The sequence below is a fragment of the Phocoena sinus genome, chromosome 9 (assembly GCF_008692025.1).
Source record: "Phocoena sinus isolate mPhoSin1 chromosome 9, mPhoSin1.pri, whole genome shotgun sequence".
Lineage (NCBI taxonomy): Eukaryota > Metazoa > Chordata > Mammalia > Artiodactyla > Phocoenidae > Phocoena > Phocoena sinus.
The window spans coordinates 47,633,896-47,647,645 of record NC_045771.1 but is presented as its reverse complement, the minus strand read 5'-3'; the positions used below and the strand labels follow the sequence as shown (position 1 = coordinate 47,647,645).

The following is a 13,750-nucleotide window of genomic DNA, read 5'->3' as shown; positions in this document are numbered from 1 at the left end:
GAAGCCTTTTATTACTTCCTTTGTTCCCAAGACAATTCTTCTTTCATTATTAAAGTTTGTTGAGTGCCTACTATGTGCCAGGCACAGTGGTAGGCCCTGGGTACAGAGTGGTGAACAAGAAGGTAAGATGGCTGCCCTTACACAGTTTGTTGTCTATGAGATAGAATTTTACAGATTAGGAAGTGAAAGGGAGAACTTCAATTCCAGGCAGCTTGACTTCTGACACCGAACATATTTTAACATCACCATCAGGGAGTTGTAACATAATTTGCAAGTAAATTGGCTACCCACCAATGAGCATGGAGAGCCAGGTAGAAAAAGATTATTTTAATTACCTGCTATTTTGGATTATGTAATCAATGTCTACCAGCGAGGAAAACTGATGGAATTTTCTGTGAGAACAGATCAGTGTCCTTGCCTCCACCACAATGCCTCATAATTCTCTGAAGTATGCTGAGGGACTTTAAAGTCAAGGCCATACTAAGCAGTCCACATGCTCACGACATGGTCAATTAAATCTCTGCAAAGCACTAATCACAGTCTACCTCCTTCAAAATTTTATTGTATATATTATATATACACCAAAGAATGTATTATAACATATCTGTAGGTTAGGAAGTATAAGAATAAATATACATTCACAGATGCACCAGCCACCTTAAGAACTAGTATAGTACCAATATCATTGAATCTACCCAGTGAACTTCTCCCCTATCCCAACCCCCATCTGTCTACCCCACAGAGAGAACCACTATATAATACTATTTCATTTATAGGCAATATCCAAAATAGGTAAATCCATACATACAGTAGATTAGTGGTTTCCAGGGGGTGGAGGGAGGGAGAAAATGGGAATTACTGCTAAAGCATAAGGGGTTTGGGGAGAACATGACAAAAATATTCTAAAATTAAACAGTGATGATGGTTGCAAAAATTTGTGCATATTTAAAAAACTACAGGCTTGGGGCTTCCCTGGTGGCGCAGTGGTTGAGAGTCCACCTGCCGATGCAGGGGACATGGGTTCGTGCCCCGGTGCAGGAAGATCCCACATGCCGCAGAGCGGCTAGGCCCATGAGCCTGCACGTCTGGAGCCTGTGCTCCACAACGGGAGAGGCCACAACAGTGAGAGGCCCGCGTACCACAAAAAACAAAAAACAAACAAAAAAAACCCTACAGACTTGAACATTTTAAATGGGTGAATTCTGTATTATGTGAATTATATCTTCAATCAAGCTGTTAAAGAAATAGTATAAAGAAATCCTGCATACTCTTTATGTAGCCTTCAAAATATTAACGTTTTAAATAACCACCATGCAATCATCAAAACCAGAAAATTAACAGTGATATAATACTATTTTCTTGCTACAGATTTTATTAAAAAATTTCCACTTGTCCCTTAATAACCTTTTTCTGATCCTGGATACAATAAAAGATCACATGTTATATATATTTAGTTGTAAAGTCTCCTTAATCCCTCAGTGTTTGTGTGTGTGTAGGTATGTGTGTGTCATTCATGTCCTTTGACAAGTACCAGCCAGTTATTTTGTGGCTAAATTTGTCCCCTAATTTGAGTTCGTCTGCTGTTGCCTCATGATCAAATTCATTCATTTCTGGCAACACACATTAGTGTTGTTGTGTCCTTCTCAGTGCAACATATCAGGAGGCACAAATGTTGATTTGTCCCATTACTGGTGATGTTAACTTAGATCCTTTGGTTCATATGCCAGACTTCTCCACTATAAAGCTACTATTTTCCCCTTCATCATAAATATTTTGAAGGAGGATACTTTGAGGCTACGTAAACATTCTGATTCTCATCATACTTTCACTAACTGATGTTAGTATCCACTGATGATTCTTTCCTGAAGCAATTATTACTGTCCTATTTGTCAAATAATGATTTTCTATTCCATTATTTCTTACACATTTATTAATTGGATTTTTCTCCCATTCATTTTTTATTTGTTTATATCATCATGAACTCTGACTTTAAAGGGAATGCATATTATGTTTTATAGAACAGAATAATGCTTACTGGTAGATTTTTATTAGGTCAAGAAAGTCCCATACTATGGTAGGCTAAATAATGCCCTGTCACAACATATCTAGTCCTAATTCCTGGAACCAGTGAATGTTACCTTATGCAGAATAAATAAATAAATTAATTAATTTAAAAAATAGAGACTTTGCATGTGTGATTAACTTAAGCATCTTGAGATGGGGAGATTATCTAGGAGGTCCTTAAATGCAATCTCATGTATTCTTCTAAGAGGGAGGCAGACGATATTTGACCACAGAAGAGGAGAGGGCAATGTGACCACAGAGGCAGATGTTAGAATAATATGGCCACAAGCCAAGGAAGGCCAACAGCCACCAGAAGCTGGAACGGATTATCCCATTACAGCCACCCTATTGACACCTTGGTTTCAGCCCAGTGAAAGTGACTTTGGATTTCTAACCTCCAGAACTGCGAGAAAATAAATTTCTGTAGTTTATGCCATCAAGTTTGTGGTAATCCATTAGAGCAAGCATAGGAAATGAATACAGATACTACTATTCCTCGTTTGCTAAAAATTTTTATCCTAAGTGGGTTTTAATTTTATCAAATCCACTTTTTTGCATCTATTAAGATAGAAAATTTTTCTCTTTTAACATTTTAGGTGGTAAATTACATGATAGAACTTCTAATACAAAAATATCCTTGCATTCATGGGATCAACCCAACCTGATCTTTTTTATTCACTGGTGGATTAGGTTGTATTAATATTCTGTTTAGGATTTTTACATATATGCTCATAAGTGACGTTGCTCATTGTATTGCCTTTGCTCCTTTGTCAATGATCAGCTGACTATATTTATGTGAGTCTATTTCTGGGCTCTCTATTCTCTTCCATTTATCTATTTGTCTGTTCTCCAGCCAATACTATAATGTCTTTTTTTGTGTGTGTGGTACGCGGGCCTCTCACTGTTGTGGCCTCTCCCGTTGCAGAGCACAGGCTCTGGTCACACAGGCTCAGTGGCCACGGCTCATGGGCCCAGCCGCTCTGCGGCATGTGGGATCTTCCCGGACCGGGGCACGAACCCGTGTCCCCTGCATCAGCAGGCGGACTCTCAACCACTGCGCCACCAGGGAAGCCCTATACTGTCTTAATTATTGCAGTTTTATATTAAGTTTCCAAGTCAAGAAGAGTCATTCATCTGACTTTGTTCTTCTCCTTCAATACTGAGTTGGCTATTCTGAGTCTCTGCCTTTCCATATAAACTTTAGAATTAGTTTGCCAATACCCATAAAATAACTTGCTGAGATTTTGGTTGAGATTTCATTGAACGTGTAGATCAAGTTGGGAAGAACTGACATTTTGATAATATTAAGCCTTCCTATTCATGGACGTGGAATATCTATTTATTTAGTTCTTTGATTTCATTCATCAAACTTTTGTAGTTTTCTGCATATAGGTTTGTACATAATTTGTTATATTTATGCCTAAGTATTTCAATAGTTTCGGTACTGATGTAAAGGGTTTTGGATTTTTAATTTCAAATTCCACTTGTTCATTGCTGGTATATTGAAAAGTGATTGGTGTTTGTATATTAACTCTGTATCTTGCAACTTTGCTATAATCACTTATTAGTTCCAGGAGCTTTTCTATTGATTCTTTCAGATTTTCTACATAGACAATCATGCCATCTTCACTTATTCATTCTCCAATACTTTTATTTTCTTTATATAGAGCTGAGTTTCCGATCTATAACATTAACCTTCCCTGTGAAGAACTTCTTTTAACATAATTTGCAAGGTAGGTCTACTGGCAATAAATTCCTTCAATTTGTACTTGTCTGAAAACATCTTTATTTCTGCCCCATTTCTGAGGGATAGTTTCATAGGACACAGAATCCTAGGTTGGTGATTTTTTTTCTCTCAACTCTTCAGATATTTCATTCTCTTTTCACTTGCATGGTTTCTGAGGAGAAGTCAGATGTAATTTGTACCTTTGCTTCTTTATAGGTAAGGTGTTTTTTCCCCTCTCTGGCTTCTTTCAAGATTTTTTTCTTTATCTCTGATTTTCTAAAGTTTTCATATGATATACCTAGGTGTCGTTTTTTGGCATTTGTTTGCTTGGTGTTCTCTGAGCTTCCTGGATCTGTGGTTTGGTGTCTGACATTAACTTGGGAAAATTCTCAATCATTATTTCTTCAGATTTTGTTTCTGTTCCTTTCTCTCTTTTCTTTCTGGTATTCCCATTATGCGTATATTACATCTTTTATAGTTGTTCCACAGTTTTTGGATTTTCTGGTTTTGTTCAGTCTCTGTTCCCTTTGCTTTTCAGTTTTGGAAGTTTCGACTGTCATATCCTCAAGATCAGCAATTCTTTCCTCAGCCATGTAGTCTACTAAAGAGCCCATCAAAGGCATTCTTCATTTCTGTTACAGTTTTTGATTTCTAGCATTTCCTTTGTCATTCTTTCTTAGAATTTCCATATCTTTGCTTACATTATCCATCTATTATTGTATGTTGCCTACTTTTTCCACTGAAGCCCTTAGCACATTAATCATAGTTTGCAAAAATTCCTGGTCTGATCATTTCAACATCCCTGTCCTATCTGATTCTGGTTCTAATGCTCGTTCAGTCTTTTTAAAGTGTGTTTTTTGCCTTTTAGTATGCCTGGTAATTTTTTGTTGAAAGATGTACATGATGCACTGGATGGATACAGGGTACTGTGGTAAATAACCCTTTTGTAACATGGTGGTAAGATGTGGGGGATGGGAAGCATACTAGAGTCCTACGATTAGGTCTCAGTCTTTTAGGAGCCTATGCCCCTGGACTGCGAACCTCACCAGTGCTTTGCAGTTGCTCCCCCTCACCTCTTAGGTGGGACAGCATAGCTAAAGGCAGCTGGAATTGGGTGTTTCCTTTCCCCCACATGGAAGTCTAGAGCTGAAGTTGAGTATTTCCCTTCCCACAGGTAGATCAGGCTCTGATAACCCCTCAGTGGGTTAGGCTGTGGTAAAATAGCTTTCTGAGGGCAGGCCTTGTTACAAAAAACAAAATGCTCTGGTGTATTTCAAGGTGGCTACTTTTACCTCCTCCTGCCATAAGCAGAAGGGATTTTTCTCCAGTATTCACTGTGAAGACATTGCAGAACTCCTGGAGATAAAACTACAAAAGTGGGGGCTTCCTCCCATGACTGGATTCCCCTGGAGTTTTTAAGTCTCAGGCTTATCCCCACTGAGCCTCCAGTAATTCATGAATTACAGCTCAGGTTTTCCTATCCTGGCACTGGTTCTTGTGGAGGTTTCTGCTCATGGATTTCTGATTAGAAAAGTGATTCTCTGTACCCACCTCTCGGTCTCTCCTGTTTGTGAAGTAGTTTGCCCTGTGATGACTTCACTTCTCTCACAGATCTAAGAGGAGTTGTTGCTTTTTCAGTTTGTTCAGCTTTTTACTTGTTGTTAGGACAGAATGGTAACTTCCAAGTTCCTGACATGCCAGACTGGAAACCAGAAGTCTGTCAAGTCTCTTTTACTTTTGTGTTTTCCATGGTTTTTTGTATAACTTTTGTATGTAGCAGGTGCTTAAAGGCTTCTGCTGAAATGTGTTGAACATCATTAGTAATAGTTTATATTTTCAAGCACTTTCTAAGCACCAGTCATTGTTTTAAGTGTTTTATCTACATAATCTATTTAAACCTCATAAGAACTCACCTGTAAGTACCATTATTATTCCCATTTCACAGATGAGGAAGCTGAAGCACAGAGTGTTTTAAGTATCCTCCCCCAAAGGAACATAGCCAGTGAATAGCGGAAACAGAATTCAAACTCAAAATGTCTAACGTGAGAACCCATGCTTATAACCACCATGTGCTATGGACCCAGGTAACTCCTAGAAATCGTGATAATATTTAACCATGATCTGATTTAATCATGAATTCCAATAGTCCAACAGATTATTTCTCACTCTAGTTGTTCTGGAAACTGCTAAAATGATATTTCAATTTACCACCTAAATATTTGAAATTACTGAAAAGTGGATGACTTTGAGTACACATCCCCTGTAGGTCTTTACAAGAAAAGGATTATGTTTTCACATAGTCTGTACAGAAACTGATGTACTACACCCTTGTTCTCTTAGTTCTATTAGTTTCCAGAAACTGATGAAGGTCTTCCTCAGCCCATCAGATATTCCACATGGCATAAAATGAATCTAGTACTAGAAAGAGACTTCCACGTTCCTATGAATAGAAGCATGTGCACTATTTTCTATGACAAATTACTACTGAGTCTTACATAAATATAACCTTGAGGGTACTAATGTTTTAAGCCAACCTAGATTGTTCTGACTCCACTGCATACATATTGAGGTTCACCACCATTAGCAGACAAGCCAAGGATAATCGCTGCCCTGTGGGCTATGCCAGCTGCAGCCATGGATACGCGGTCTGTTTCAGCAACAGCCACTTTTTGGTCTGCACTCAGACTGACTGCATACTTTGTTCTCTTTCTTTCTGGAAACATGGTTTATCTGCACCACTAATCTATTCTCTTTTTCTGACAACTGATTCAGAGTTTGAAAGTTTAGAAAACATTCTGATTTCATTGGAATTCACATTGATAGGTTTAGGATACATGGGAAACAGAAACAGATATGTTTAAATATCAAGATGCAGGCTATCTTTAATCAGCATATTCTCCCTTATCAAGCAAGTGGACACTGTATGGCGATTGGCCAATACCAGGAGAGTTTACACCATCAGGTGAACTATATATCTCACGCTATCCTCACTTGGCTGAGAAAGCAATCATACTCTAGTTAAATGTATACAGTGAGAAAACCTATCTTGCAAGGGCACAGAAAAATATACATGGGAACTTCCTTATCTGCTCTCCACTCAAAAAAACCATTTTGCATTCCTTAATGTTACATTATAGCCCAGTGTTTACATCTTGAAAACATAAGCGCTAAGCTCTTTTTGGTTTAATAAATTTGTGGATAATAAATACCTGATGCATTATGAACAAGTTTATTAGCTATCTTTTTGATAGACCACTAATTTATAGAACTGAATTTTCATTCATTCATTCATTTATGTGTTACTGACATCTGCTCAAGGCTGGTGCTACGACTGACAGCCCACAATGGCAGTACAGTGTGCTAAGTGTGACCGCAGCAGCAGAGAGCACATGGTCTGAGACCTCAGAGAAGAGGACAACCTGAAGGTGCTCAGAGAAGGCTCCAAGCAGGCAAGCACTCAGGGCCACTACATTTCCCTGACAGAACCAAACACAAGAGTGGCTGAAATCCTGACCTCATCTAGTTAGGCCCTTTCTTGCCTACAAAGTAAGTATTTCATGAAGTTCTGCAGGTATATAATGGGTGTGTAGACTCTGCATGCCATTGGCCTTAGATTATTTTGAATAAAAGTTGTATGTCTAGGGCTTCCCCGGTGGTGCAGTGGTTGAGAGTCCACCTGCCAATGCAGGCGACGTGGGTTTGTGTCCCGGTCCGGGAAGATCTCACATGCCGCGGAGCAGCTAGGCCCGTGAGCCATGGCCGCTGAGCCTGTGCGTCCGGAGCCTGTGCTCCGCAAGGGGAGAGGCCACAACAGTGAGAGGCCCGTGTACCGCAAAAAAAAAAAAAAAAGTTGTATGTCTAGGATTCAAACTCTGTGTACTAGAGGCAGGATCAGAAAATAGGTCTAGGTCGGGCATATTCTAAAACACAATCTAGTAAGGGTGTATTAGGTCAAGGGCTCCCTGGGTAGTACTGAAGGTTGTACACTGAACAATCCCAAGAGACACTATTCCTAACATAGACACTGTTGAAATGTGTTTCCCTTATGTCAGAAAACGGCAGTAAAGAGTCTGGTTCAAATAAAAGCAGTATATTAGGACAATTTTTGGACAGACAGAAATAAAGTGTCTTGAGGAGAGGTTGCCTTTTGTCTGATTCATGTGTTGGTTACTGGTTGCCCTGCTTTTGTTCATTCCAAACATTTCTCTTGCCTCTGCAGGAAACAGAGCAAAAGCGGATCACCTCTGGTGGTGATCTTCTCTATCATTAACACACTTATCCTGCTGAGCTACCCCCAGACCGTGCCTAGGACATATGCTAACAGTCCTGGAGGATCAGAGGAGGAGGTGAGAAGAGAAATAAAGGGAAAGAAATGCACAGGATGACTGCCTCCCTGTCACCTGCTCGTGGGGGTCCTTCCCTCACAGTGAGAATTCGAGGGTCCACAGGTCCTTTGCTTGAACCTCTGGTAGCACCAGCAGCAGATCAGGAATCAGGCAGAACATCTCAGTCAGATAACACAGTGATTGACTTTACATGCCTCGAAACAGGGACCTTGTCTCATTCAACGCTTCAACCTGACAGACTAGCACAATGTTTGGCTTAAAGCCGGCCCTGAAGAAACTGTGATTGAGCAACGTGAATGAATGAAATTATCAAGCAAAAAGCATTTTTGGAATAACCAGTTGATTTCATTTATCCCTGACTTCATGGGGATTAACATAATAAAGCAAACAATAAGGGAAAATCGGCTTACACAAGGCCAGTCATCTTCTCGGCTCTGCTCTCCGTCTATTTTCAAGAAATGATGAGAGGTGTCATGTGCCAAAGAGAATTTCATTTTTAGGAACTTTTGGGGGTAAAGTGATTTAATTAGAAGGAAAAAAATAAAACTTTTAATTCAAAGAAATCAAACAATGCAGCAGTTGTTACTCACATTTGTAAGATATCATAAAAGTAAAAAAAGGCAGGAGTCAAATTAAGAATAAAAGAAGGTCACTTCTGCTTTGGGTGATCTGAAAAGTTCCTAAAATAGACAGTAACTAAAGTTAAGTTTCTTACCTTATAATTATTCATGATTTCAGTTAACCATGGTTTCACTGACTTTACTGTATCTTCTCGCAAGTACTTTTCAACTTTGGATCCATCACTAAAAGCCTGGTTTTCCCACGTGGATGGCTTGTCTCACTTGTGGGAGGGACAAAAATTTCGTGTAGTAACTTTGGTCCTCAGGTTCCTGGCATCAGAAAAATATTAGGGAAAACGAGTGGGGTGGTGGGAACAGTACTCTGGGGAAAGCTTCAAGTTTCTCCTAACATATATCACAATGAACAAGATGTGACACCACTATTAACCGGTCTCTACCCTGAATATTTTAACTTGGGGGGTTGGGGAAATTCAATTTTATCAAGCAAATCTGGATAACCTGATACTCTTGGAGCCAGTATCCAATTTGCAAATGCTGGATTTTTCCTTTTGTAACAACAAAACTTTTGTGATCTGTAACTCCAATTAAAATCCCCATTCAAGGGGCTTCCCTGGTGGCGCAGTGGTTGGGGGTCTGCCTGCCGATGCGGGGAACGCGGGTTCCTGCCCCGGTCCGAGAGGATCCCACGTGCCGCGGAGCGGCTGGGCCCGTGAGCCATGGCCGCTGAGCCTGCGCGTCCGGAGCCTGTGCTCTGCAATGGGAGGGGCCGCAGCAGTGAGAGGCTCGCGTACCGCAAAAAAAAAAAAAAAACAAAAAAACAAAAAAACAAAAACCCCATTCAAGGCAAAAATAGGAAAAATGAAGAGGCGAGATTATCAAAATCAATTTGCTCCTTGTTGGAGGCTCTTGGAAAAGAAGGTGAAATGGACCACAAGGGGCCAGGGAGGTGATGTGGTGGATTAAAAGCTGAGGATTTCTTTTTCATGTTCTGCTGTTTATTAAAACCACACACACAAAATAATCAGCTGACCATAATTTGAGGAGGAAAATATATCAAGTGTAAGAACAGATGATACCTTATGAAGGACATAAGACAAAAGAGAAGTTGTCCATGAGCCTTATTTTTTAAAAAATACTGCATAAAAGTCTCTGTAAGATTCATTACGCTAAAAGAAAAAAAAAAGGAGTAAATGCTGTTTTTATAAAGTTACAAAAGGATAAAAAAAAGAGTTTGAAATCAACAATTTTTTGAATCATCAACATTTTTTGCTAACTGTGAATACATTCTCTTTGTAAAGAAAAAAAATTAATCACAAATTTTGCTTCTTTCTTGCCTAGCATATGTTTTTCTCTTGGTAGAATCTAAATCCAAAACCACAGGGTTGGCAAATTCCATTGAAATTAGCTTTATATTTTATTTACAAAATAGTTAGTAAGTAAGGCAATTTTAAAAACAGAATGTATTGTCATATCCACTAGACATGGTTATACAAATCCAAATCCCCAGTCTGGCTCCCTCTATCTTATTTGAATTAATTCTACCCGAAAGGCATCAAATTTTGGCCCACTTTTATGAAAGAAACTAATTGAATATTTTGAGAAATATTCCAGAGGGCTTGAAGTGAGGGCCGTACTGAATGCATGAAACATCTTAAGTTAAAAGTAAGACAAAGCAAATATTTTCATAAAGGCTTTGGCAGTTTGGGTTATCCAAGCTGTCTTAAGTATAGAACAAATAATGTGGGCATTTTCAAGAAACTCACTTCAGGATTGGAGCTCTGGGACCTGATACCCAGAACTGCAATCCTGGCCTGTCTCCTTCACAAAAGAACTTCTGTATAACAAGCTCTAGTGGGGGGAAACTGTGTTAATCGGAGATTTTTTTTTGAGTTATCTGGAATATCACACACTCTCAATGGTCAGATTATAATGTATACAACACTGGCAGGGTAAAAAATCCTATAGATTAGTATACCAAATAACGCAATAGAGTTTGGACATGTTTGTCTAGTGTAAAGTCAGCTCTCCTATTTCTTAAATTGGAGGAAGTTTGGTTTTGCCAAAAGTTTTAAGTAAACACTATTATGTTTTTTAAAATTGTTGTCATTACCGTGCACTGTAAAAGGTTGTAGTAATTAGAACATCCTGTAACATTCTGGAAGTAGGAAGGCTCGCTTATTAAGTCACCATCTAGTAGCTTATCCAGTAACTAGGTTGGGAGAGAGGGGAGAAAGGAAGGAGGAAAACATCAGGGTGGGTAAAAATATACAGGCATTTGTCATTTCATTTATTCAATAACTATTTCATTCAACAACCACTTCCCACACATCTTCTCTGCGCTATAGACACTGTCCAAGGCATTGGGGAAACAGCAGTGACAAGGCAGGCCAAAAATGCTGCCTCATAGAGCTTATGTTCTAGAGGGTACGATAAACAAGCATTCATAGGTAAAATATGCAGTGTATTAGAGAATGATAAGGGCTAAGGAGAAAACTAACAAGGAGAAGGGTATAGGAAGTGCCATGGGTGCCTGTGGGGTATGTGTGCCTGGGTGGTGGGTGTGGGGGACACTGCAGAGAGGAGGAAACGGGTCTCACTTAGAAGGTGGCATTTGAGTAAAGACCTGTTGGAAGGAAGGAAGCAAGCCCGGAAGACATCTAGGAAAAGAACTTTCCAAGTAGAGGAAACAGTGAGCCCAAAGGCCCCGACTGCGGGAGTGAGTCTTGTGGGGAAGGGTTACCATAACATGATCATTGACCACTCACCCATGTACGAGGAGACAGGGCAGAGGATATGGACATACACCCAGGCGCTTGGAACTGGTGGAAGTTATCTTTCAACTGCTGACATTGAAAACCTGGTCATCAGCTGAAGGTGAGAGCAGTCAGCATAGTTGTGTGCTTTTCTCAGGTCATGTTGAGCTGCACAAAAGCAGGCATGGAGTGGTAGAGAGGGGCATCTAGCCAGGACTGTGGTTTGGCCAAAGGAGTTGGAGAAGGTGCAAAGGGGGGCCGTAGGTGGGGAATGTATGTAATGACTAAGCTTGGGTTTATGTTGGGTAATTAGAGAAATTAAGACCTGCAGGGGTAGGGGACCATGAAGAGGTAGTAGGATCCATGGACTGACAGACAATGGGGTTGCAGGACTGTAATTCAGAGAAGTGAGCTGGGAGGAAGGGAGGTAGCAGCTGGGGGAAGACGTTTGAATCTGTTGAATCTGAGATTGTGGAGTGATTGCTGGCTTTTTTGCAGGGGGTAATGGGAATAAGCAGCTAAGGTAAAGAGAACAAGATCACTAAATGAGAGGAGACTAAGAAACTGAGGGACCAAGCATTAAAAAGATCATCCATGTGGAGACTTCAGTCACCAGAAATGATGACAAGAGTAATGCTGGAAAGTGACACTGAGGCAGGAGCCAAAATATTCAGAGAATGAGAAGGCGAACGCCAGGGGTGTGTGTCGGGAGAGAAGCTGATCCCTTCAGCTCCAACTTACCGCTCTTTTGTTAACTAAATCATTTTAAGGGATCAGAACATCAAAAAGGCTTTATTATTGAGGCTTGAGATTTTGACATTTGTATTCTCTTGGGTTTCAGGATTTCTTGGAGTCTTGTATTGCATAATGTGAAACACATTTTAACCACTACTTGATTACTTTCCTAAGTATCATTTCAAACTATTTCCTGTGAAAAAGCAAAAGTCTTTTCATTTATCACACAAGATTTTGGACCAGTGGTCACGGGGACACTGCATAACTTCAAGAGTTTTTTTGTGGGGGGAGGGGTGGGGGGTTTCTCTAGTTTTTGATGAATCTGGTTTGGGAGAGACCTCATGGGTCATCTTGTCATTATCTCTGAATACACACAATATCTGAACTTTTCAACAGTTTCACTAACCCTGTGGACGCTTAGGCTGCTGGATCACGCACCACAGACATCTTTCTGCTTTCTTTATCCCTTTGAGTCTATCAAATATTCTTGCTCTTGACACTGCTTACGTTTGCTCTTGACATATGCTTCTTCAGAAACACATCAAATGTCTCACTTGCAGATGGGTCTCATGCAATGTAAAATCTCATACTAATTCTAAATTCTAAACGTTTAGTCCTTTTTACCCTTTCTGCCTACCACAGCAGACAGCCTAAAACCGGTCTTGAAAATACTGTGATTGCAAGTTGAAGAATGACCCAACATGTCCCTGATAAGATCCTTCTTCTTTCCTTCACATTCACAATTGCACAAGAAATTCTGAATCCACGCTCTGCAGCCGCATCAAGTGTCCCGGCACAGAAAGGGGAGCCCGCCAGGGTGCTGCGGGGTGGCTCGGAACTTCCTGAGTTCTCCTATTTACACAGCTTGCTGCTGTCAGAACTCACAACAAGGGCAGTCACTGCCCTGGCACCCTATTTGTAAAATGGAGCACAACTTTGTTACCCCACCCTTCTCCATAAGTTTGTATGTCTCCTGTTTTGATCTGAACCAGCTGACCTACAGCGCCTAAAAGACTATTAATACCAGGCCTCGGCCTTAATAATAACAATGCTGTTAGGTAAACTGTGACAGGCTGTGTTCCCAGTAACAAGATTAAAGGTCTCAAAATTCAGTCCTCACCTCATTTACTAATGTGTCAAACACACAGGCTCTATGGCAAAGGTGACAAAACCCCCCAAGGAAGATTGCTTACACATGATCTTTGTCTGCACTGGCCAAAAACCAAATGAGCAACAAACAAGACCCTCCTGCATCCTAATATTTAGTATAGTCTTACATTTTAAACAACCAAAAAAAAAATAAAGGTTGAAGAATATAACTATGTTACTTGATCCTCAAATTTAATTTTAGGAGAGCAGTGTGGCGATATTTACAAATGCCAATGGCTCTTTGTAAAGTTTCAAGTGACCACCCTTTATACTCTTGTTCCTGACACACAGGAACATGTGACATTTGTTACACTGTGGCCACTTCCCCAGCTGGAGCCCTGTGTGTGGATATTACCCTCTGAAGGGTTTAGAGCACATGTGGAAGCATATGCATCC

At 40.1% G+C, this 13,750-nt stretch overlaps 1 protein-coding gene across 1 annotated transcript in view; it reads right to left on the bottom strand.

Moving 5' to 3' along the window:
• Positions 1-13,750, bottom strand: part of CPVL (carboxypeptidase vitellogenic like) — a 102,605-nt gene that overhangs the window by 41,780 nt on the left and 47,075 nt on the right. The window contains 2 exon segments of the mRNA XM_032643356.1: positions 8,852-8,953; positions 8,955-9,026. Coding sequence (XP_032499247.1) covers positions 8,852-8,953; positions 8,955-9,026 — 174 coding nt within the window.